This window comes from Rhinopithecus roxellana, chromosome 14 (assembly GCF_007565055.1).
Source record: "Rhinopithecus roxellana isolate Shanxi Qingling chromosome 14, ASM756505v1, whole genome shotgun sequence".
In the NCBI taxonomy this organism is placed as follows: domain Eukaryota; kingdom Metazoa; phylum Chordata; class Mammalia; order Primates; family Cercopithecidae; genus Rhinopithecus; species Rhinopithecus roxellana.
In genome coordinates, this window is record NC_044562.1 from 83,631,442 (window position 1) to 83,657,230 (window position 25,789).

Genomic DNA, 25,789 nt, shown 5'->3' on the forward strand with positions numbered 1-25,789 from the left:
AAACAGCTATATATATATATAAACTCATATATATATGAGTTTATAAAATTGGATCATATTAAAAAGTTACCTTAAAAATATTTTGTATTTTTTGTGTTTTATTTATATTTTAGGAGAAAACCAAAAGCCAAGGCACCACTTCCTCCAGCTGAGACCAAATACGCTGATGTCTCTTCAGCTGCTGATTCTGTAGAATCCACTGCTTTCATCATGGAACAGAAAGAAAACATGATAGATAAAGACATTGAACTCTCAGTGGTCCTACCTGGGGATATTATCAAGTCTACTACTGTTCATGGCAGGTACGCTGGAGTGAATGAAATATCAGGACCTCCCCTTCTTATTCCACCATTGAAAGCCTCTGTGATACATGTCTTGATGTTTGTTCTTTGAGAAAACGCTTCATTTATCACTCAGTTTAGTTACCTGTTAAAAAAAGAGTGCTAAAATGGTGTTAAAATTTTTCTGGGCCAGGCGCCGTGGCTCAAGCCTGTAATCCCAGCACTTTGGGAGGCCGAGACGGGCGGATCACGAGGTCAGGAGATCGAGACCATCCTGGCTAACACGGTGAAACCCCGTCTCTCCTAAAAAATACAAAAAACTAGTCGGGAGAGGTGCGGGCGCCTGTCTGTAGTCCCAGCTACTCGGGAGGCTGAGGCAGGAGAATGGCGTAAACCTGAGAGGCGGAGCTTGCAGTGAGCTGAGATCCGGCCACTGCACTCCAGCCCGGGCGACAGAGCAAGACTCTGTCTCAAAAAAAAAAAAAAAAATTTCTATCAATGTTTTAATATCAGTGCTATGAATTCCACAAGCCCAATTAAATGTTTTGAAATCTAGAACCCTTTCATATCTCGTTAGTTATCTAACAAGTTTTTAAAAATAAGCCTTTCCCGGAGGAATGGCCATCAGTTATATTGATTTTGTAAACCAAACTTACAAAACAAGCCCAGTGACCCACAGGAAAATCCTATCCTTCTCAAATTTTTCTTCCCACTTTAAGCTGCTTCTTTAAGTTTGCAAAACTCTTAATTTTAAGAGTTTTATTACTCTTTATTAAATACTTTTGTATTTATCAAAACAGTTTGCAAATTAATTGGCAGTTTTTTTATTTCATTGAATGATTTAATTAATTTATTGAAAATGTGGGTGAGTTAAGTAGAAAAGTAAAATCAAACTTTATCCCAGCAAAAAGGAAAGATGTGATTTAGAAGACTGATATTTTTAAATACCTTGGTGAAAATTGGAAAAATGGAACAAAGCCGAGTGTAATTTTCCATTTCACTTCGAAGTGGAAAGTTACATGAACTATAGACTTGGTCTTGTTCGTTCACTTCAACTGCCTATTTGTTATCAGGAATCATGTTTTAGAAATTTAAGCTGTTTTGACCTTAGCTCGCTCGCTCTCTCTCTGTGTGTTTGTGTGTGTGTGTTGTGTATGAGGAAAAGAATATGTTGGGTATTGCATTCTTACAGTCTGGTTTTGTCTAGAAAACCTCATTCAAGGTAACTTTAATTTTAAGATGTATCATTAAAATCATGTGTAACTTTACAGATTATTTAAAGTAGATGAAAACAAAATAGTTCAGCTTTAGCAAACCATATAGGGTTATTTAACTCTGATTACATTTGAGGAAGTTGCATTTTGCCATTTATTTTGTATTGAAAGTCATTTTGGAGATCACACATTGAACCCTATTTATGAGATTGAGAAAACTGTGTCTCTAGTAGGCTCCCATCTGCAACTGTGGATGGCCTCGTGCATGTGAGAAAGACATCTTGGAAAAACATCTTGAAAGTTCGAGACAACGACCATTATCATCAATTCTTGAAATAATATTACTCTGGTTTTAAAAGGATAATGGATCTGGCTAGGGGTAACAAAGGCAATTCCTTTGTTTTTATTTTATTTTATTTTTCCTGAATTCAAAGTAAGAAAAAAAAAAAAAGTCAACCTTTTTTTCTAGTTCTTCAGGGTTGCAGGTGATGCTGGTTTCATCACAAATACTCTTCAGAATTTCTTCTTGGGGATATACCAGTCATCTATTTATATTGCCTTATTCTCTGCTTGCTATAAGTGAATCTCTGGGTTCTTCAGATTTTTTTTTAAACCTCAATGACTTTAATATAAGAAGCATGTTTTTTCTCTCTGTCCTGTCACCCATCATAGTTATTTTAGACTTTTCCATGTGCCACCCCGTGTTAACTTTTCTTCTCTTTCCTCAACTCTGGAAACCGAGATCCATGGTCAGCTTCCCTATTTCCAGCAGAGAATGGTGCAATCTCATCACTTAAAAACTGTTCCAGTTCTTAGATCTTAGGGTTCCTTATTTGAATACTACCTTTTAAAACATCTAGCTTATCTACTTTCTCTTTAACTGAATTAGTTCTTCATCCTCCTCAAGTCTAATTTATGACTGTTCTGTAGGATGCTGCATTTTTCTTCATGTCTAAATTTTCATCGTATCTATTTTTTCTTCATACCTGATAGATTCTACATCAGACATTTCTCCTACATTTGTACTTACAAGCACCCTAGATTTTTCCTACCCTCCTTCCAGCATGTTTGCCTCCTCAGATCCCTAACTCTGAGTAATGTTTCATCAATCAGCTTTGTGTTTCTGGGCCACCAACTATTTTGAATTGCTGTAGTTTTTTTTTAATCTATGAAAATGTATTATAGCTGAATTGATAGGATTAAATATGATTAAATGAAATACTATCAGCGCTTGGCCCCTATTGGCTTCCTTGTTTTTTTTGTTTTTTTGTTTTGTTTTGTTTTTTTAATTGGGAACTGCTTTTCTTAACCCTGGCTCTCTTCATTTACCTTGCACCCTCAGATTAATCTAAAACGCCTCTCTGTTTGTGGTACTACCTTTGATAAAAGACTGCAGGACAGCAATTCAATATCAGATTAAAGAAGTCCAAACTACCTAGCCTGGAGATTGGGATACCTTATTTTCTTCTCCAAAATTAAGTAGGCTTTTCCTTCACCACCATTCTCCTTTCTTTGCGTATTTTTTTGTTTTGTTTTGTTTTTTGGAGACAGAGTCTTGCTCTTTCGCCCAGGCTGGAGTGCATTGGTGGGATCTTGGCCTGCTGCAACCTTCACCTCCCAGGTTCAAGCAATTCTCCTGCCCCAGTGTCCCAAGTAGCTAGGATTACAGGTGAATGCCACCATGTCCAGCTAATTTTTGTATTTTTAGTAGCGACAGGGTTTCACCATGTTGGCCAGACTGGTCTCGAACCCCTGACCTCAGGTGATCCACCACCCCCAGCCTCCCAAAGTGCTAGAATTATAGGCCTGAGCCACTGTGCCCGGCCCTCCTTTATGTATCTTAAGCTTCACCACATGACTCTTTGCTCTTCCTTTGTTCTTCTACAAATACTCTTTCTTTCACCTCCATACTTTTATGAAATTTTTTCCCCCCTGGTGTAACTCACTACCCTCATTTTCTCCAGTTAGTTTATATAGCTCAGGTGATATATTTTACATAAAGGCTCCCTGATCTCCCCGGAATCAAGGATTAACTCCGGCTTCCAAACTCTTCTGACACTTTATATCATATTTATTACATACTGTTTTATGCTGCAATGTATGTGTAGGTCTTAGCTTTCGAAGAAACTACAGAGCCATGAGAATATCATTACTTTTCTTTATAGTGCCTAGCACAGTTTCTTGCAATGTAGTAGGCATTTCATAAATTTATCAAAATGAATATTGTCTTCCTAAACCCTTAGGTGTAGATGGAGGTAGCAACATAAGTGGTGTGAAGAAGCACTTGAAATGAGTCCTAGTTGTTTACCCAGAATCTTTTAAGTAAAGATATTTTCTCCAGGCAGAGAGCAAGGTAGGAGTGCCCCAAATTCTAATTGCTTTTTAAATTTTGTTTAGGGCTGAAGAGTTTTTCTGAGAGTAGAATTTATATCAGTGTGTTTGTTTGTTTAGACAGGGTTTCAGTCACCCAGGTTGGAGTGCAGTGGTAAGATCTGGGCTCACTGCAGCTTCTGCCTCCCAGGCTCAAGCAGTCTTCCCACCCCAGCCTCCCAAGTAGCTAGGACCACAGGCGTGTGCTACCACGCCCAGCTAATTCTTGTATTTTTTGTAGAGATGGGATTTCCCCCACGTTGCCCAGCCTGTATATCAGTGTTTTTACTATGGGGTTTCATTTAGGGACTTTGTTTGCAGTAGTTTTATAATTCAGACATGACTCATTGATGCTATGACTAATTTTCTATTTTAAGTGCTTGTGATTTAAAGTAGTTGTATGATTCTGAGTATCTTGGGAGTGTGATTCTGGGATATCTTAATGTGATCCAAGATATTTAAGAGTCTGACTTGGTATATCTTAAAAGTGTGACTTGGGATATCTTTATAGTGTGATTAGGGATGTCTTGAGTGTCACAGCCGCTGCTGACCTATTGTTTCACAAAACTGTTTAATAACAACAAAAAGGAATGTTCAAATAGAAAATTATGTACTACTACTGATAAATGTTAACTACCTAATGGGAAGACTCAATGATAAAAATAAAATTTCTTCATGGCTTTGTTACTACCATATAAAAGGAATATGAAAAATCTCAACAGAATAATACAAGAATTTGGTGGGGGACTAAGGAAAGTAATTTTAAGTGTGTGAGGGTTTCTTAGATAAACAGAGTTCTATATGTAACTCTGAAAAGACTTTAATGCAGTTTGTTGAGACCATCCTTTCTGAATTTGTCTGAATATTTCTTGTATATTTATTTTGATAGTACAGTATTATTTCTTATGCCTTTACAGTGAAGAATAGTATCAGTATTCGATGGAAATACAGATTTCCAAAACTTATATGCCTCACTTCACTTTTCAGAAATAATTTTCCCACTCAAAATGTATTGTTGGGGAATATTTTTGGAAAGTCCCCCTCATACATCTCAAGCACAAGGTGGGCTCAGGATGTTCTAGTTTGGGGAATATAAGTGCACAGTGGTATCTTCAGAAGAATGCACTTGTTTGTGCATTGATTTTCACAAAAGAGCTTGTTCAGATTAGGGAACACAGTGGGGTTGGAAGTGCTCATAGACTTTATGCTCAGGGAGAAACTGACTATCCTGAATTAGGTTGGCAGCCATCTGCCAGCTCAACTATTTTTGGTACCAGGACTTAGTGATGCCATCTCTTTAATAACCAAAGGTCACCATGTCTCCACTATCTTGCCTTTGTGAGCCCCTGCTTACATTAAGGGGGCTTGCCATGCTAACCTGAAAACTCTTGGGCATTTCTAAGTATCCTGATACCATGGATGGTTGGACTGAAAGAAGGAGGAATTAAGATATTTTATTTATATATAAGATACAGTGTAGTATAGATGTATGTGTACATATGTCTATGTGTATGTATATATGTTTGCACATATATATAAATGTGTGCATCTATGTATATGTAGACTGTGTGTACCAAATCCAAAATCTCAAATGCTTCAAATTCCAGAACTTTTTGGTGTGAATATGATGCTCAAAGGAAATGTTTATTGGAGCATTTCAGATTTTGGATTTCCAGATTAGGGATGCTTAACTCGTGTAATGCAAATATTTCAAAATCCAAAAAAAATATGAAATCTGAAACACTTCTTGCCTCAAGCACGTTGGATAAGGGATACTCAACCTGTTTCTGTGTGTATGTGTATCATGTATATAATCGATAAACATCTTTTTCACCAGACAAAGCAATTCTTTGCCTTTCTAGAAATGAACATTAAAGGATGCTACTGTTACAGAACTGGTGGCTCTTCTTCTCAGAAGATGCTATACTTCACAACAGCATTAGCAGTGGTGTCTGCTAGTACTTGGGAAAAGTTAATTTTTAATGAAAGTGAGCTTATAGACTAAACAGATATAGAAACCATATAGAATAAGGAAGTATGTGGGTACATTTGTATATTATTCTAGATCTTCATCTTATAGTTGAGTATCTGCTTCATAGGTAATTATTCCTCATTGAATAGGTATTAGTTCCTTTTTCTTCTCTTTCCTTTTTCCAGGCTAAACTTTTAAAGCAAAATGTTCAATTTGGGAAATCTGATAAGATTAACACGAATCCTTCTTAGCCTGTAGAGAGAGCATTCTATGGCCATGCTATCACACTTCCTTTACTACAAGAGGGAGGAAGAAATAAGCACCATTTATAACGGAGGAAGATATTTCTTTTACCCACCTACTACAAACAGGAATTTGTTTTGATTTGAGCACACGTGAGATGTCATAATTGAAAACACAAAGAAAGCACACAACTCCAAGCTAGAAGTCCCAACTAGAAGTTACAGTTTGTTCTAGACTTGCTGTGTGATCTTAAGCAAGTCACCTCACCTCTCTGGGCTTTTCCCATAAAATAACCCAGAGACATGTCACACATGCTTTTCGGCCTGATTTGCCTGTCCCATAACACCGGTTTACAGCAGAGTTGAGCCTAAGCCCGCGGCTTTGACTGGCGTAGGGTGGGTCCGCTAAGGAGCTTGGGAGCATTTTACATGGATTACAGCTCCACCTATTGGGAAAAAGTAGACTATGAAAAAAATGACAAGATCATTTTTTTTCATAGTTGGATCAGTGTGGGGTTTTTGCTAAAAAAAAAAAAAAAAAAAAAAAAAAAAAAGTAACAGAACAGTATGGATCTAGAAAAATTTCTGAAGTTCACGTCATATTTATATTTGAGAAGTGTCTAGTGATGACAAATGTATGATAAATATATGTATATAATAAGGTAATTTTTAAAAAACTGCCCAACATCTATAGGGTGGTACAAACCATGTTTAACTCTACAAGATGCTTAAATTATGGTGTAGATTGTTATTCTGCTGTGATTGCTTAAAACAAAAGTTGGCATTTTAACTGTGCAAGTACCTCAACATAACAGTACTACTTGAGTTTTTAATCGGTACTATTTGAGTTTTTAATCATCCTGTCATCTAGGTTCTGTCACTGCCCTCCCATATCCCCCATGGCTCTGAGCCCAGGAGAATGTCAGCCTCTGTCACCTGCTTGCTCCCCTGGTTGGGAAAGGGGTGACAAAGTATTCATAAATGTCCTCAGAACATTGTTCCTGGCAGGGCCACCCTCTTCCCTTTGCTTTCCTGGCATCTACGCTTTATAATAATGACCCTTTTTAATTTCAGATTTTTAACTTAATTTAATTTTTAAATTTTTCTAGGGACAGGGTCACACTCCATTGCCCAGGCAAGAGTGCAGTGGTGTGATCGTAGCTCACTGCAGCCTCAAACTCCGGGCTCAAGTGATGTCCTGCCTTGGCCTCCCAAGGTGCTGGGATTACAGATGTGAGCCACCATGCTCAGCCCTAATTTTAGTTTTTAAATTTTTGTGATTACAGTTGTAATAGTTAGATGTTTTAGAAAGTTGGAAAATACAGATAAGCCAAAAAATTGTAAATGCAATTTCATTAAGTAGGCAGATTGCAACTTCTAACATGTAGTGTCTAGCCTTTTATTCTTAGGCATGCACATCTATGTATACACATATGTATGTACACACATCTGTATGTGCGCTCTTCTTTTTTACAACAATATGGTATTATATTGTACATGCTATTTGTAACCTGCTTTTTTCAGTTAATAATTTCCATCTTTCATGTCAATAAAATTTTATCCTTTGTCTATTTTCAAATTGCCCCAATTATAGTGAGATGTATTTGTAGTATTTTTGTTTTTATAAGGGGCATGTATGTGTGTTTAGTAGATGTGTTCTTAAATCACCATTTTTATGATGGTAATTATTTATAATCAGCTCTGAGTATAACACCCAAGATAAACAACCAGATAGAGTCCAAAGTGGTTACTTTCTAAAAATTGTGGGTTTTTTTACATTTAGTAATATCTATTTTTAGTATGTTAAGAACTTATCAGCTTAGTAATCTGACCTATTACTAATTATCTTCAAATCTTAATTTCATGTGTTTTCTTCAAAATGTTTCTTATAGCATAATAAGCATTCTCAATTTTGAGATTAGGTCTAGTTGTTTTGTGTACCTGGTACATTTCATTTCTTGCACACACAGACAGAGCACTGCTTCATTCCTGAACTCATTACTGAATTACATGGGTTAGCATAAGATTGATAAACAGCAGCAATAGAGAATTTTAAGATTTCTATACGATTACTGGTATGTATAATTGGGTTGTTGGTGTGCACTTACAAGGTACAGATATGAAACTAATACAGGGAATTATTATCTATTTCTGAAAGAAGTGGGAAATCTCATAGGGATTTCTTCATTTCAAAGAGCTTTTAGAGTCTTAAAAAAAAAAAAAATTCTGCCCTCCAAAAAATTATTATATTATCTTACAAGAGAAAAAATTCTGTAAATACTGTTAATGCAAAGCAGACTCTGCTGAGTAATAAAATAACCCAAAATTCAATGTGGTGTAATAATATAGAGGAGTGATTACAATGTTCATTCGATCCTTTTCCACTTTTAATAATTCGCCTCAGGTTTTAGATGGACTGCTCAGGTGTGCTCCCGCCTTAGGGAACAGGAAGACAGGCGTCTTTTCTGTGGTGATCCCGTGGTCAAACTCATTAGCCAACTGCCTTCAGGTGCATCGGCTGGGGGATGATTATCCAACCAGAGTTGTTATCTTTGGCAGAAGTAGTTTGGCATCCAGGTATATTCAAGAGATGATTTTATTTCCTGTGGGTGCACTTTGTGACTAGTTAACTCTAGCGGCAACTCTGTTGGATGCAGGACCTGCTTAAAAGTTAATGTCCGACTTTTATGGCATTATGACTCCTTTATGGTAAAGCTAGACAGTCAGTCATTCCCAACCTCAAAAGCTTGTGGTCAGGGTCAGCTTTCCTGTGTTACAGTGCTGAATGCTGAGGCTTCAATTAAATATTTAAAGCATTCAAACTAGTCTGAGGCTGTTTTTGGAAAAGATCTTAACCCTATTTAATGTGTATGTTTCACCTTTGTGTAAAGATATGGCTTAGGCAAAACAAGCTTATTAATTATAAAAAACAACAGGGCTTTCACCATGTTATTTTTTTCTAAAGCATATGAATCTCCTTTCAACAAGTATGCTTTCTCATGTGTCAGTTGTATTAGTCTACTATGCATTTGAGCCCATTGACTTTCAAACAGAATTAATCACTGTTTTCTCTAAATTCCTCATTCGACAACAGGGACCTGGCCAGGTACCTACAGATTACTAAGATGTGGTCCTGCTAGAGGGCAGCTCACATCCGTGTACACACAGAACCCAGATAACTTGTTGAGGTCACTCTGCTGCTTAAGATCTAAGTAAGATTGGCCTGAACCCCTGTTCCACTTCCTTTGGAAGGTTCAATCCCCTTTATAATCTTGTAAACTCCCAAGAGTTTTACATTCTTGGGGCCACCTCTGGCTCTGACTTTATGTCTCACCACCTCTGGATTCATATTTTTCAGTTTCTACTTCTGAAATTTCATCCTTTATTTGACACCTCCCAAGGCTACCCAAAATTCATCGTGATGTAATAATATAGAATGATGGTTTGTAGAGTTACAGTAAGCACATCACATAGCAGACCATTGAAATTTGCATTTTAGATCTCCTGTCGGTTACTTTCAGCAACCCTGCCACTTTGTTATGTCCCTCCAATCCTGGCCGCTTTCCACTGGCTAGCTCCTCTTTCTGTCTCTGTCTCCTTTCTGCATTAGCTTCAATCCTATTAGCTCCCTACAAAATGTATCTGGAATCTGAGTAGTTCAGGCCTCCACCATCTTCCACCTAAATTTTTGCAATAACCTTGTAGCTGCTGCCCCAGGCTATTTTGAATACAAAACCCAGAATGTAATCCTTTTAAAAAGTGGAGTAGATCACATCACTCCTCAGAACTGTTTGGAGGCTTTCTGTCTCACTCAGTAAAATCTCAAGTCTTCACTTAAAAGGCCTTTAAACACTACAAGATTATCACTGATTTTGTGCCTATTGTTTTCACCTTAGCCGACTAGTTTCTGTTTTTCTTTAAACACTTAGAGCACATTCCTGTCTCAGGGTTTTTGTACTTGTCAAAGCTATCTTTCCCCAGATATCCCAGGCCCTTCAAGGTCTCTCTCTATTCTGGTGTCATTTTTCAGTTAGGACATTCCTAACTTCTTTCCTTGTTTTTTTTATTTAAATTTTTTTTTTATCAGAGCATGTATCACCACCTGATATTTTATATATTTTACTTGTTTCTTTTTTCTCTTCTCTCTAGATCAGAGTTCCATAAACTTCATAAACTACAGTATGATCAGAATAGGCTGGAGTGCCTGTCAAAGCACAAATTGCTGTTCCTCATTCCCAGAGGAATTAATGATCTGGGCTGGGGCTTGACAATTTGCATTTCTAACAAGTTCTCAGCAGATGCTGCTGGTTTATGTATCACACCTTGAGAACCAGCGTGTTAGAATTACTCTATCCAGTATGGCAGCCATTCACCAAATGTGTCTACTTACATTGAATTTAAATTAAGTTGAATAAATTAAAAATTTGGTTTGGGAGTCCACTAGCTCAGTAACCACTGTGTTGGACAGTGCAGATATAGAACATTTCCATCAGTGCAGAAAATTCCATTGGGCTTATTACTGTAAAACACAAACCACATAAAGGTCCACATGGAGCTTACTATGTTGTAAGGAATCAGGTTAGATACACAACTTTTCTTTTTCATTTGATAGTTTTCCCAGTACCACTTATTGAAAATTCAGTTGTTTCCCCAGAAATAATTCATATGCAGTATTAAATTCACATATGAAATTATGTCTATTGCAGAACTTTCTGGATTGCTGCATTTATCTGTCTGGGAGTAGGAATACTTTCAAGACAAATTTGGCTTCTGAAATTATTGAATAAAGAATTGGACCTGGAATTATAAAATGAGAGAATAAAGTCATAAAGAAGTTCTGTGGTTTTCAGTTGCCTCTAAAAGAGGCATTTTTAGTAGAAAACATGTAGGCAGTGTTGAGTTCAAAGGTCATGATATAGTCAGCAATTTTTTTCTTATGAAATCTGATATAGTGTGTAAAGTTTCTTGATAAATAAAGTGACTGAGGGAATAGGCCATTATAATAATATTCTTGACCAATTGTCCACCCCATTTATTAGATTAGAAAATTAATTTGTCACAGAAATACCAATATTTCTACACAAAGTATCAAAGTGTTCTTTTTTAAAAAATCAAAAATGTATTTTTTTAACGTTTATATGTTTATACACAAAGGATGATAATTATGGCACAAAAATAGGGATGAAAACAAAACAAAACTTTAATAATTTTTTGTATTTTTGTTTTGTTTTGTTTTTTGAGACGGAGTCTTGCTCTGTCACCCAGGCTGGAGTGCAGTGGTGTGATATCAGCTCACTACAAGCTCCGCCTCCTGGGTTCACGCCATTCTCTTGCCTCAGCCTCCCAAGTAGCTGGGACTACAGGCGCCCGTCACCACGCCCAGCTAATTTTTGTATTTTTAGTAGAGACGGGGTTTCACCGTGTTAGCCAGGATGGCTTTGATCTCATGACCTCGTGATCCGCCCGCCTCAGCCTCCTAAAGTGCTGCGATTATAGGCGTGAGCCACCGCACCCAGCCATTTGTCTTGTTAACTTATGTATTTCTGGCAGAGATTCAAGAAAACTGTATATTTAAGAAGTAAAAGATGTTGGAAGAATAAGTGTCAATGTTTTTACATTTATTACTTGACACATTTATATATAAAGAGAAAGAAATACAGTCTGCATGTATCATCATTTACTCATAGACAACAGCAGACAGTTACCCAGTCAGTTGGCAATGAAAGTTCTCTCCTCCTCCAGCTAAACTGTATTTATAATTGTATTTAACTAGACATTACCTAATCTTTCTTAACTTTATTTACTATCAAAGAAAGTACTATTTCCAAGTCTAGAATTAGTATGTGCCATCCAGTTGCTCTTGTAGAGTACCATATTACCAAAAAATCAACTTCCACAAGACCGTTTTGCTAGTCTCTCTCTGGATGAAATTAAAAATGTACTGTTTAAAGCCAAAACATGGGCAATATAGATACATTTATGGGCATAGCCTGTGGCTCAAAAGAAGGATGTAAAACTCTTAAATAATATGCAACCATCTAATAAAGACACAGGGAATGTATTTTGAGAATTGAAATATATTCCTGAGACTTGTTTCTTAATTGAGGGACTTAGGGCCTTTTATTTATTTATTTTTCTTTATATATGTACAAGTAATAGGGTGCTACTTGTATGTGGGGGAGGAGAAGGGAGGTGTGAGGGACCGTTGAGAAACATACTCCTTATCCAATAAAGATTGGACTGGCCCAGGAGTAGGCAGCGACCACAGAAAGTAGAAATGGGGGCTGAACACGGGATGATCTGAAATCTATGTAACGTGTTGTTTGACTTCAAGACCACACAGTGTCCAAGAGTGAGTCCTTCCCCACCTCTGCAGGAGACTCCTTGTCTGGAAGAACTACATCAGAAGGGCTGCAGGCCTGGGAGCTTACTGAGGGTGACGTGCCATATGAAAACAGAGGCACTAAAATAAAAGTGGCATACCGAATGGCGGGATTTCTAGCCCCATTTCCCTGTCAAGTTCCCAAAAGCCAGTAGTCAAGTTTATATCTCTGGTCAAGAAATTGGAGAATAACTTTTTACTAATATGTACATTTCCCTTTTGAGGTGGGATGCAGATGTCTGGCTCCCCAATTACCCTAAAGTGAATCCCATGAACCTACACCTCCAGCCATAAAAATAGGATTTTCACACTGCAGTTCAGTGCCTTATTCTTAGGTATGAACTAACAGCTTAGGATCACCTGACATTTGGGGAAAGCACATGATACCAAAGATTTTTTAGTGTGCTTTCCTTAAGGGCTGACAGTATTAAGAAAGACTCAGAGACTATGTTGTTCTGTTGATGATATGAATGAAAATATAAGTCTGTGTCAACAATGAGAGTCTATGGAAAGGGAAGCAAAAAATTGGTAAGTATCCCTGAATCCCAAGTTGGGTATGAAAGTTTCTGTAGAAATAAGTCCTGTATTACCAATAGTATTAAACATTCATTCATTATTTGAAATTATCTTATGCATTTACTTTATTTCTATTTTATGTTCTAGCACAAGAGCTGATAAACTTTTTCTGTCATGGGCCAGGAAGTAAAAATAGTAGGCTTTGTGGGCTATGCCTGTATAGTAGGTGTGGTCACCCTACTCCATTCTGCTGTTGTAACTAACACAAAAGTAGCCTGAGACGTTATGTAAACAAATGGGCATGGCTATTTTATAATACAACTTTATTTACAAAAACAGACTGTGGGCCCATTTTGACCTGCACATTGTGGTTTGCTGACACTTGGTTTAGTATATCCAGTAGAGTGTTAGATCTATGAGAACAGATGTACTGTAATACTTGTACTGTGATTCTAGTGCCTAGAGAATATTCATAACCTTTGAATGATTAAAGAATTTGTACTATGCCCTTTAGGATTTTGTGGACTTCCTATGTAGATATTTACAGTCTGTTTTCTAAAGCCAAAAAGGTGGTGGTGCTTGTTCCAAATGCTTCATTCTTATGAGAACTTTGTAACCGATTCATAAGCTAAAGACTGCCAATACTGTATTACAAATAATGTGCTGTGAAGGACTGCTCTTGGGTAAGGAAAGGACTCCTCCTGAAATTTATAATTTGGAAACAATTTGGTAAAACATAAAAGTAGTTGTTAAACTAACACTAGGATCCATGCTGTCTTGACTATCCCAGGACTTTTTAACTATTACAATTTTGTCTGTTTAAATATCTTGTAGTTCAGTTTTTTGCAGTTATATTATTTTTGTTGTTGCTATTATTAGTATTATTATTATTATTATTATTACAGAGTCTTGCTCTGTTGCCCAGGCTGGAGTGCAGTGGCGCGATCTCATCTCACTGCAACCTCATCTTCCAGGGCTCATGTTCTCTGGCCTCTACCTCCTGAGTAGGTGGGACTATAGGCACGTACCACCACAGCAGGCTATTCTTTAAAATTTTCTGTAGAGACAGGGTCTTGCCATGTTGCCTAGACTGGTCTCCAACTCCTGGGCTCAAGCGGTCTTCCTGCATTGGCCTCTAGCTTGGCCTGTAGCTCAAATTTTAAGCTGCTTTTCCAAATACTATTTTGTAGCCTTGTTTATCTATTGAAGACAAGCATTCTAAGAAAATCCTCAAAATAATAACAGGTAATGAAATACTCTTGTTTTACAGTAAACCTATGATGGACTTGTTGATATTCCTTTGTGCACAGTATCACTTAAATCCATCAAGTTACACAATCGATCTGTTGTCAGCTGAACAGAACCACATTAAATTTAAGCCAAACACACCAATAGGAATGTTGGAGGTAGAGAAGGTAATTTTAAAGCCAAAAATGTTGGATAAGAAAAAGCCTACACCTATAATACCAGAGGTAAGAATTCCATTATATATTTTGGTATCTTATGGCTAAAATATTAAGTTGATTTTTCAGTCATTAGCAGCTCATTGTAAGTGAAATGAAAATGGACTTTCCTGATCAAATTTGATGTGCACATAGGTATGTTTTTCTAGGCCACTTTGTTTGGGATTCAGTTGGTTATTGATCCTTGGATTCAATAGAATTTGGGCAAAACTTTAGATTTAAGTGCTCTAAAATGATATCTAATATGATTGCATAAGACTGTAACAATTATGAATGATTTGTATTTTAAGCTACTTTTTAAAAAAGTATTTTATATGTAAAGGAAGGTTTTAGAATCTTTTCATGCAAATTCATCTAAGAATTTCTTAAAGGAATATTTTGGCTTCTGCGTACTTGGTAAGCAGCAGTCGTAACTTACATCTATTTGTGTGTGTGTTTTTGTTTTGTTTTCCAACTCTTCATTATGTTTGAATTAATAACATCTAAACTATTAGTGTGTGCTGCACATTAACTCCATTTTCTTTAATGTACAAATTCCATGCAAAAATTTTTAACCACATCATTCTAATATCATCAGTCCTTATTAAAATTGTTTTATTGCTATACACAATAGGGTAGAATTTTATGGGTTTCAACAAATACTCTTTCATTATGAACATCAACCATTTTCATTTTATAATATATATAAAAGTTTGTATATTAAATTGCTACATATGACTTAAATATACATATTCTTGCATTTTCTTCATGTTATGAAGCTTTTTTCAAAGAAGTTGAGTTTTTGAAAATATTAAAACATACTTGCTTTCTGCAATATATGATTTAATATTATTAATGTGTTAGGATATTGGACTGCCTTCTGTCTAGGTATTTGTTTCTGTTTAGGTGTTTATTACCTATCCATGCTGTTTTTCTAGGTGGAAATCGTTATATTTATGCTATTGCATGGGATTATACAAAGGGTTTTAGTTTTGTGAATAAATGTCTTTAAGGACCTGCAAAATGTACATTTCACTTAGTATAGTCTCATGTTGCTAAGTTCCATACAGGATTTAATTAAATTACATGATGAGATGCTTAAAATCTTCCCAGTAATTTTAAATTATCAGTACTAAATATCTAATGAAGACATTTTAATATTCTTTACTAAAATATTAAAATTAGCCAAAGTAGTAATAGTAACAACAACAAAAGCTAATCACAATAGTCAGTGTTCTCTTATTGATCAGTGACTATGTGCCAGAAAGTCTGCTAAGCTTTTCATATGGATTATCTCATTTATAATGTTTCAAACAGAAACAAAATTTTAGTGACTTAACCAAAATACCCCCTTTTTTATTGAGGCAATAGAGAAATTATTTGAAAGATAAATATGCCTCAAAGGGTAGGATAAAATATACATAATTTTGTACTATGTATATCTGCTAATTTTAAAGTAAATATTTTAAGGAACAAAGTGAAAATATGAGTGGTACTAGATATGAGGCTACTTTGTTCTTTTTTAGTTTAAAATCTAATTAAAATCTTACTATAGAATGGTTGGATTATTATTATTATTATTATTTTTTTTTTTTTTTTTTTTTTTTTTTTTTTTTTTTTTGAGATGGAGTCTCGCTCTGTCGCGCGGGCTGGAGTGCAGTGGCCGGATCTCAGCTCACTGCAAGCTCCGCCTTTCCGGTTCACGCCATTCTCCTGCCTCAGCCTCCCGAGTAGCTGGGACCACAGGCGCCCGCCACCTCGCCCGGCTAGTATTTTGTATTTTTTAGTAGAGACGGGGTTTCACCGTGTTAGCCAGGATGGTCTCGATCTCCTGACCTCGTGATCCGCCCGTCTCGGCCTCCCAAAGTGCTGGGATTACAGGCTTGAGCCACCGCGCCCGGCCTGGTTGGATTATTTAATAAATGAACTAATGTGTTTGCTTCTAAGAACTTGCTTTGGATTTAGGAAGTAACATTAATCAAAAACAGAATTTCACGCCAAAATAGGAAAGTACTGTTTGGTGGCTCACGCCTGTAATCCCAGCACTTTGGGAGGCCGAGGCAGGTGGATCACCTGAGGTCGGGAGTTCAAGACCAGTCTGACTAACATGGAGAAACCCTGTCTCTACTAAAAATACAAAAAAATTAGCCGGGGTGGTGGCGCATGCCTATAATCCCAGCTACTTGGGAGGCTGAGGCAGGAGAATCGCTTGAACCCGGGAGGCGGAGGTTGCGGTGAGCCGAGATCGCGCTATTGCACTCCAGCCTGGGCAACAAGAGCGAAACTCTGTCTAAAAAAAAAAAGAAAAGAAAAAAAAAAAAGAATATGTAACTGTAGGTTATCTCATTATTCGAGACATTATTGTAGAATGTTTGTTTCAGTAAATTATGATACAAGTATGGCTTTAATCTGTGTTTCAGAAAACTGTGAGAGTAGTGATTAATTTTAAGAAAACACAGAAGACCGTAGTGAGAGTGAGTCCACACGCATCACTTCAAGAGCTTGCCCCTATTATATGTAGCAAATGTGAGTTTGATCCGTTGCATACAGTATTGTTGAAAGATTATCAATCGCAGGAGCCCCTCGACTTGACAAAATCTCTTAATGACCTGGGACTAAGAGAATTATATGCAATGGATGTCAACAGAGGTAAGACAGGCTTCTATTTTATTTATTTAGTGGGATATATATTTGTATATTTTTGTGCATTGTGTTTGCATGTAGGTATTCTCAAGTTCATAATGACAGTTAATGGGTCCTAGAGATAGAAGTAATTGCATGGCATTAGGAATAAGAAAACAAAATGTTAATAAATGTAAATCAAGTTAAATATAATATTTAACTTAATTTCAGTTATTGAAATTGGAATTAAAACTTGTCTTTTTAGCCATCATCTACATTTTATGTTTTTTCTTTCTCTGATTTTTTTTGGGGGCAGGGGTGCATAGGATTTAACTTAATTCTTCATGGCTTTGAGGCTTAAACAGAAAATAAAAATTTACATATAAATTCGTTGTTATTCTTATCAAGTGTGAATTACTGTAGACTCATTATGATTTTGTCTGAGTCTTAATTATCATTCAAGTTTGGAAGTTTCTTGACAAATTTTTTCTAAGGTCAACACCAAAATAAGTTGGCTTATGAAATGAATCAATCTTACTCAAAAAATTTTTGAAATAGCTTCCAGTTTTAATCTATAGAAATGATGTAATATATTAAAATTTGGAGATCTTAGATAATGCTGGTTTGTATGATGTCTAGTAGACAAATGCAAACATTTATTCAACATGAATCTGTTTCACTAAGCAAAATAAAAGTTTAGTGAAGCTGACAATTATTTACATACTCTTTGCATAGAGACTTCAAAATTTGTCCTGAGGTTGTGGCTTTATATAATCCATAAACTACTTTTTCAACTCAGTGATGTTTTATACTTGAACAAACATCATCTTCACAGTCAATTTACCCTCTTTTATACCCCTCCTTCTGTAGCCACTTCTGTTACTGTCTTCAGTAAGTCATCTTTACAAGGTAAGATGTACGAATCAGTAGAAACAAATTATAACATGAAATTGGATATATTGAAAATAAGCTTCTAATTTTACCTTTTCTTAACATCACTAATATGTTCATTCTGTAAGAGATTTTAACCTAGAAAATATTTGGGTTTTATTTCTTGAAAAAATTTATAGGTTCCTTCCCCTTGATTTCCAAATTTAATTATAATAATTTCATTTCAACAAATGTTTAAAAATTATTCTAACAGTGTGGGAAAACATATTCTTTACTCTCATACAAGGAAAAATGATTTGCTAGGATCTTTATTGGGTACAAATGCTAATAGCTTGGTAGTAACAAGGAAGCATCTCAGATTATTTCACTGAACAGTAATTCAGAATAATGATGTTATATTAACCATATGAAATTTTGCAGTCATTGTTTGTTAATATTTTGTAATAACATGGAAAATGCTTACGTTGAAATTAGCTTTTATACCATATAAGTGTGTTTAACACAATAGGTGAATAAATGCTTTTATATGAAATTGCTGAAAGGAAATACATAAAAAATTTCAATAGTGGTTACCTTTGGGTGGTAGGGTTATGGTAGGTGATTTTTTTTATAATTATTTATTTTCTTTATAATACAGAATTACATAATGGGTATGCATTCCTTTCATAGAGGAAAACTGTATTAAAAATTGTCCAATAATAAATTGTAGAAATCTTTCACCCATTAAGAAAAGTCTCAAATAATTGATTACCCTAATAATTACCAGCTTACTAAAAAAACAAGCCTTAACAAACTGCATATATTATGTGTTATTGAAATCTCACCTTCTACTGCTATAATAATAAGAGATTAGAAATAGTAGTCTCTGTGGTTCTTTCTAGCAACAACATTTTGTTACTTGTATTTGACCTTTACTCCTAATTTTACCTAATCCTAAGCAAATTCCATAAACTTTCTGGCCTCATTTCGAGGTTGTCGAATGTATTGATTTCTAATATCCCTTCCAGTAATGGAAGGATGTGGTTTATTCAGAATATGAAATGTTGTGGATAAATCTTAAGAGAGTGAAATATTGAAATTAAGAAAGCTTTACAGTATCAGAACCTACAAGGTCAATCCAAATGCTGTCGATGCCCTTGCCTCCTTATTTTTTCTGATACTATTTTGAAAACTTAGAACTTTCCATGCGATTATTTTTAGCCTGCCTTTTAGAAATAGAAATAGGAAACTACAGTATTTGAGTTGCTTTTCTAAGTAAGCTCAAGGCTTTGCTTGTCTTACTGTTTAACCTGACTTGCTATGATCCCTGATATAGAACTTTAAGTGAAAACTTAAGGGCTAACTAGTGTGGAGGATGACCTGAAAATTTCTTCACCAAAAATAACCATGTGGGCCAGGCATGGTGGCTCATGCCTATCATTCCAACACTTTGGGAGGCCAAGGAGGGAAGATTGCTTGAGCCTAGGAATTTCAGACCAGCCTGGGCAACCTGGCAAAACCCCATCTCTACAAAAAATGCAAAAATTAGCCAGCTATGGAGCACATGCCTGTAGTCCCAGCTACTTAGAAGGCTGAGGTGGGAGGATCACCTAAGCCCAGGGAGGTCAGGGCTGCGGTCAGCCACGACCCTGCCAGTGCACTCCAGACTGGGTGACAAAGTGAGACTGTCTCCGAAAAATAAATAAAAATAAAAAATATTCTGGTTATATTTATTATATTGCACAACCATATGAATTTTTCATCTACTGTTCTAAATTTAATTGTGCATCCATATGCAATAAGTGGTGTATTCCATCTTAAAATGAAATAGTGGCAAATCTAAAACAAAAATACAAATATAAATAATCTTTAAATGGAGACCAGTTTTAGTTCTACTGTTTAATGCCTATTCGTCTTTGTGCAAGTTATTAAAATTCTCTGTTCACTTATAGTTACTGAGAGCGTAATGGAGTAATACCACTGCTTTCATATATATATATATTTTTTTTTTTTTATATCCTGCAGGGTAAATGCTAGCATCTTCCAATGAGAAAAGGGGCTCAGAGTGATAACTTTTGATACTTCCCTCACAAGGTCATTCTAAGAAATATATTAGGGATGCAAAAAACTTTAACTATAAAGTGCTATGCACGTGTTCGTTATTATTAGTTGCTAGCATTGTGAAACTCATTGTGCAGAATGTATGCTGCTTATTTAATAGTTGAATCATCAGATTTCAAAGTTTTACTTTGTAAAATAGTTTTCCTTTCATATGTTATTGAGGCATTACTATATTTATTTGGTGTTAACTAGCTTTCCTTTCCTGAAGTAGTCCCTATTTTGCCGTAATTTATTTTGGTTTTTTTTTTAGACAGGTGTTTTAAATAAAAGCATTTAAGACTAGATGTTTATCTCTTAGTTTAGCTTCAGTTATGTCTCACGAATTTTAATACACAATATTTTATTTCAAATGTTATTGAAATTGTACTGTGATTTACCATAAAATCCATATGTTGCTTAGTAGAAGAAATATTTTTTGAATTTTACAGATCACCACTCATTGTTTTTCCAATACTTTAGAAAAATTTGCTACTCATTTATTGAAGAAACAAGGTCTTATAGCTTCCCATGTTCAGATTTTTACTGTTGCCTCCAGTGGTATCACTTAGTGTTTAACTTATTGCCAATGTCATTGAAATTTTATTTCAATGTAAATTTCCCCTCTATTTCCTGTAAATTGATGGTTAAATCTAGAGGCTTGATCAGATTTTGGCAAGAGATTTTTTTGGCAAGAATACTTCACAAGTGTTGCTGTGTACTTCCATCAGCAAACATGTAACGACGAGTTCTTTTTTTCTAATGTTAGCCATCAATGATCTTTGTCTACATCTTAGTTAATTAGGAGTCGAAAAATAGTGAAAGTCTATTGCAATCAATATTACTAAAAAAGCAAGCTTCCCTGTGTCAGCTATATGACTGCTACAGAGGTTGAATTCAATCAGAAAAAGGTAGAATAGGCCAGATGCGGTGGCTCATGCCTGTAATCCCAGCACATTGGGAGGCCACGGTGGGTGGATCACTTGAGGTCAGGAGTTCGAGACCAGCCTGGCCAACATGGTGAAACCCTATCTCTACTAAAAATACAAACATTAGCAAGGCATGGGGGCGCACACCTGTAGTCCCAGCTACTTGGGAGGCTGAGGCAGGAGAACTGCTTGAACCCAGGATGTGGAGGTTGCGGTGAGCCAAGATCACACCACTGTTCTCCAGCCTGGGCGACAGAGTGAGATTCAAAAAAAGACTCCATCTCAATAAATAAATAAAAAAGAAAAGAAAAGAAAAAGGTATAATAAAAGTTTGATGATTTCCTTTCATCAGTTTTTAAAATAATGGACTGGTTCTCCAGCATAACACAAAGGTGAACAAAGAGGCTTTTTTTTTTTTAGTATCATTATGAATGTATGAAATTAAACACATGTGACATGTTTCAGTTTATTGAGTTACTTTTATGATGTCCAAATCATCCTTACTTTTACCGGTAGAAACCGTCTCAAGTTGGTCCCTGAGTCCTTTTAACACAACCTGGTAGACTTTGACAGCATTCTTTCTAGTATGGCTAGATGTCCCAAGCTTATCTTGTACATTCCTTGATACCAACAGAGAATCAACCATTCTCAAGTAATCATGGTTTCTTTTAATGGGAAATAGAATTTAGAGCCAGTTTGGGCCAGGGATTCCCAGCACTATTGGCTGTGTCATTGTTTGTTGACCCTTCAGTTGATATTAGGAGATGCTTTTTGGAAAATTTTATATAAATATTATGTATACAACCTTGAGGTTTGACATTTGCCATTCTAACTAAAGTAGGGCTTCCTGATTTTCAGCAGTATTAACATTTGGGACAAGATAATTCAGTCACTGGGGACTGTCTTTTGCAGTGTACTATGTTTGGAATCCTCACTGGCCTCTACCCAGTAAATGCTGACAGCACAGTCTCCTAACCCCGTTGCCTGTGGTGGCAATCAAATTGTCCCCAGACTTTGTCAAATGTCCTCTGGGGGGGCAAAATTGGTCCCAGTTGAGACCCACCCTATTAAAGAAACAACTTTTATGAAACATTTAGCAGAGAACTGAGCAATTATAATGACTCACATTTTGTAGAATAAAGTATTTCACGTAGTTTAGCTGTGAGAGCAAAGTATAATAAAAATAAAGGAACAAACTGTGTGGTAGCAATTTCATATCTTGTTTAATTTGAAGTGTCCTTTCTATTTTACTTCCGCTTCTGAAAGGTTGTATAGAACACAGACTCTGAATCAAAAAAATTGAGTTTGTGGTGTAGCTCTGTCATTTCCTGAGTGTTCGCCTTGATTATGTATCTTAGTTTTTTAAGCTTCAGTTTCCTCTTCTGTGAAATAGGAACAATATTTGCTTGTTGCTTTGAGAACTTAATAAGATTTAAGGTGCTTAGCAGAGTGCCTTGTTTGTAGACTATAATTAGTAGCTCTTAGCATTAGATAAGTTTGCAAAGGGGAAGTAAGAGAAAGAAATCTTGGAATTGAACAGTCAACCTCACGTACAAAAGTAAGATGCTTTTCTTCTATTTTAGAGTCCTGCCAAATATCACAAAACCTAGATATTATGAAGGAGAAAGAAAATAAAGGGTTTTTCAGTTTTTTTCAACGCAGTAAGAAAAAGCGGGACCAAGTAAGTATTTTCTTATATTGCATGTTGTAAGATTCTTCAAATACTTTTAATTACTAATGCTTTTTACTAATATCTTGAAATTACTAGTTTTTGGCTTTGTCATTCTTTACCAGACTGCCAGTGCCCCTGCAACCCCTCTAGTAAATAAGCACCGCCCAACTTTTACAAGGTCCAATACCATTTCCAAACCATATATTTCCAACACCCTGCCATCGGATGCACCCAAGAAGAGGCGGGCTCCACTGCCTCCGATGCCAGTGTCTCAGAGTGTGCCCCAAGACCTCGCACACATCCAAGAGAGGCCTGCTTCTTGTATAATGAAATCCATGAGCGTGGATGAGACAGATAAGGTGCGTAGTTTTGTTTTCTATTTTGTTTTTTTGGATGAGGCAGGGTACCATTTATTTTTCCTCTTACCTAACTTGTCGTTTCTAGGTAGACTAGAAAGAAGTCCTATAACAGTTGGTAATTAGTAACAGTTACTAATCTGTAATAAGATGAATAGCTCATTCTAAGATTGGTACTAGGAATAGATCTTCTGTATACGTACAGGTCTGTGATGCAGTAAAAGGTAAATGTCCATTTTAAGTAACTTTCATATTCAAGCGAAAAAAATATCCGAAAACCTAAAGTCTTGGTTTACTAAGGCCTAACTAGGGGCTCTTGCTTGGTGCATGTAATAGGAATGGAAATACAGTATTTTTGAATAATTCTTTTTTAAACAGTAGCACAGTCTTTGAATTGTGTTCATGGGTTTCTAACCACACGTATCTTCTTGACCTGACTGAGATTTTCCAGGGAATAGCCTGGTATCTACCTAGTACATAGATACTCCATAGTGAAAAAAGAAAATGAGCCTTTTTATATAGAATATATCACAGTTATCTTTATGCACCCTTATCTTCAAAGCACAGTTTTATGTGTACCTTTTTCTCAAAGTTTCTTATTATTTACTCACCTTTAATCTTAAATTTTCCCTGAGTTTGCCATTTTGTGGAGATCCATTTGCAAACTACTTTTCATTACTAAACAATCCGCGTATTCCTTGCTTTATCCATGTGAAAAATAAATGAATTTTTAGGTATATATATTTGAAGATGAGACTGTATATATTGTTGCTGGTAATCAGACAGAATGATTTAAGTAACTTTGAGAGCAGATTTTATTTGGAGATACTTGAGACGCTGAGAAGTTTTCTTGTATCTAGTTGAAAGATTTTGTTTCCCCCTTGGGAGCTTAGTAAATGCAATGCTAAAGTAAATTAACTCTTCCCAAGCACCTGATACACATTTCTGTGCTGCTTTGACTTAAAATTAACCATAGTTTTAAAATGTAGTTTACCGACTATCATACGTGCGACTCAAAGAGATAGAAATTAATTTTGAAAATGCTTAACCTCAGTACTTGGGAAATGATCCATTAAGTTTCTTATTTCTATTAAGATTTTCTTGTCTAATTTAGTATTTGTGGTATAAAATCTCATCTAATCTCACAAATCAGGAGGATAATGTTTTTGTCAAGTGATAGAATCATATACTGACAAAGAATTTGCAGGGTAACTGCTTGAGAGTTAGGTGAATCTTCACGGAAGAGATGATTCTTGAGTTCACTCTTAAAATATGTGTGGGATTGCATTAGGCAAAGGAACCGTGTTCAGAGATGCAGGAATGTGAACACTATGGCTTGCCTAGGCATGAGCAAGAAACAGAGATTGAAATTAAGCATGGTAAGCAGGGGTCAAGTCAGGGTCCCAAAGACTTTGTTTTGTGCTTGTAGCCCTTTTAAATTTATTTGCAATAAGCAGTAGCATTTTTAGGGTTGTTGTATCATAGAAGAGTGTAAATTATACTCTTGAGTAGCTACATTTTTGCATATATTAATATATATAGAAATATACTTTAGCCCATGCTCACAAATCTTTATTCTAGCTGTCCTCATCCAATCTATTTCAGTAAACTTCCTTTGTACTTGGCTCCCCAAGAGGTCTATGTTGTCTTTCTAGTAGTCTGTTTCTTAAAATTCTGGGCTGCGCTACCAATGACCTCACTGAAAGCTGTTTCTTTTGATTCTCTCCCTCTGCTCTGTGACCAGTTGCTGCCCCTGTGTTGAGTAATCTTTTTTTTTTAGTATGTTGCCTTTGGCAAACTACACATCTTTGTACAATTTTCTAATTATTTTTTCTTTTGATCTGGACATCTGGATAGTTCTTTGATGTATTGTTCAGTAGGACCCATAATTATTTGTTTTTCCCTAGAGAAGCTGAAGAACTATTTTTTATTTATTCATGGCAAAAATAATAGTGATTAAGCTGTAGTGCACACACAAATTCATACCTTCCTAGGCATCTCTGCAACTAACTTCTTGATGTATTTGATGTGATTAATTACCCCCTTGGTCTTGATTTGTCTTTTTCTTCCTTGGTCTTCAGCCTCTTCTTATATCTCAGCCCTCTTATATTTTTTTTTTTTCTTGTCACTATTTTATTCGTTTTCTAAATTTGGAGGTACTAAATCCATGGTCTTGGTCTATATTTGTGCACTCTTTCAGAGAAGACATCTCTTCTTTTTTGAGTTTGTGGGCTGATGGTTCTCAACTGTGGTGGTTTGAATAATGTTCCTTGCAAAAGGTATGTCTGAACTCTAACCCCTTCAAAACCTATGATTCTGACTTTATTTGTAGATAGAATTTTTGCAGATGTACTTAAGGATCTAGGGATGAAGTCATCTTGGATTTGAGGTGGGCCCAAATCCAGTGACAGGTATCCTTATAAGAAGAGGAGACACACAGGCAGAGAGACACAGAGAAGGTAGTATGAAGACAGAGGCAGAAATTGGCATTATGCTGCTACAACGAACCATTACCAGGAATCACTGGAAGCTGCAAGACGCAAGGGAGGGTTGGTTCTCCCTAGTGCCTTCAGAGGGAGCATGACTCTGCCAACACCTTGATTTGAGATTTCTGGACTTTAGAACTGTGGAAGAATACATTTGTGTTGTTTTTAGCCACCCAGTCACAGTAATTTGTTAGGGCAGCCCTAGGAAACTATACATCAACTTTGTAATTCCAATCTCAATATTCTTCCAGTTGCAATTTGAATTCACAGTTGCTATTGACTCATCACTACCTGGAAGACGTATTTAACACCAAAATCATTGTTTTTCTACCAGACTG

General features: G+C 36.0%; 1 protein-coding gene across 6 annotated transcripts in view; it reads left to right on the top strand.

Moving 5' to 3' along the window:
* COBLL1 (cordon-bleu WH2 repeat protein like 1) overlaps positions 1-25,789 on the top strand; it is a 161,711-nt gene that overhangs the window by 98,916 nt on the left and 37,006 nt on the right. For 3 of the 6 annotated variants that reach the window (XM_030916708.1, XM_010365317.2, XM_010365315.2), the window contains 5 exons: positions 114-302; positions 14,248-14,449; positions 16,840-17,068; positions 22,521-22,618; positions 22,732-22,968. In XM_030916708.1, coding sequence (XP_030772568.1) covers positions 114-302; positions 14,248-14,449; positions 16,840-17,068; positions 22,521-22,618; positions 22,732-22,968 — 955 coding nt within the window. Of the gene's footprint in view, positions 1-113; positions 303-14,247; positions 14,450-16,839; positions 17,069-17,911; positions 17,951-22,520; positions 22,619-22,731; positions 22,969-25,789 lie in introns of all 6 variants that reach the window. The other 3 variants (XM_010365314.2, XM_010365316.2, XM_030916710.1) reach the window with 2 other exon arrangements.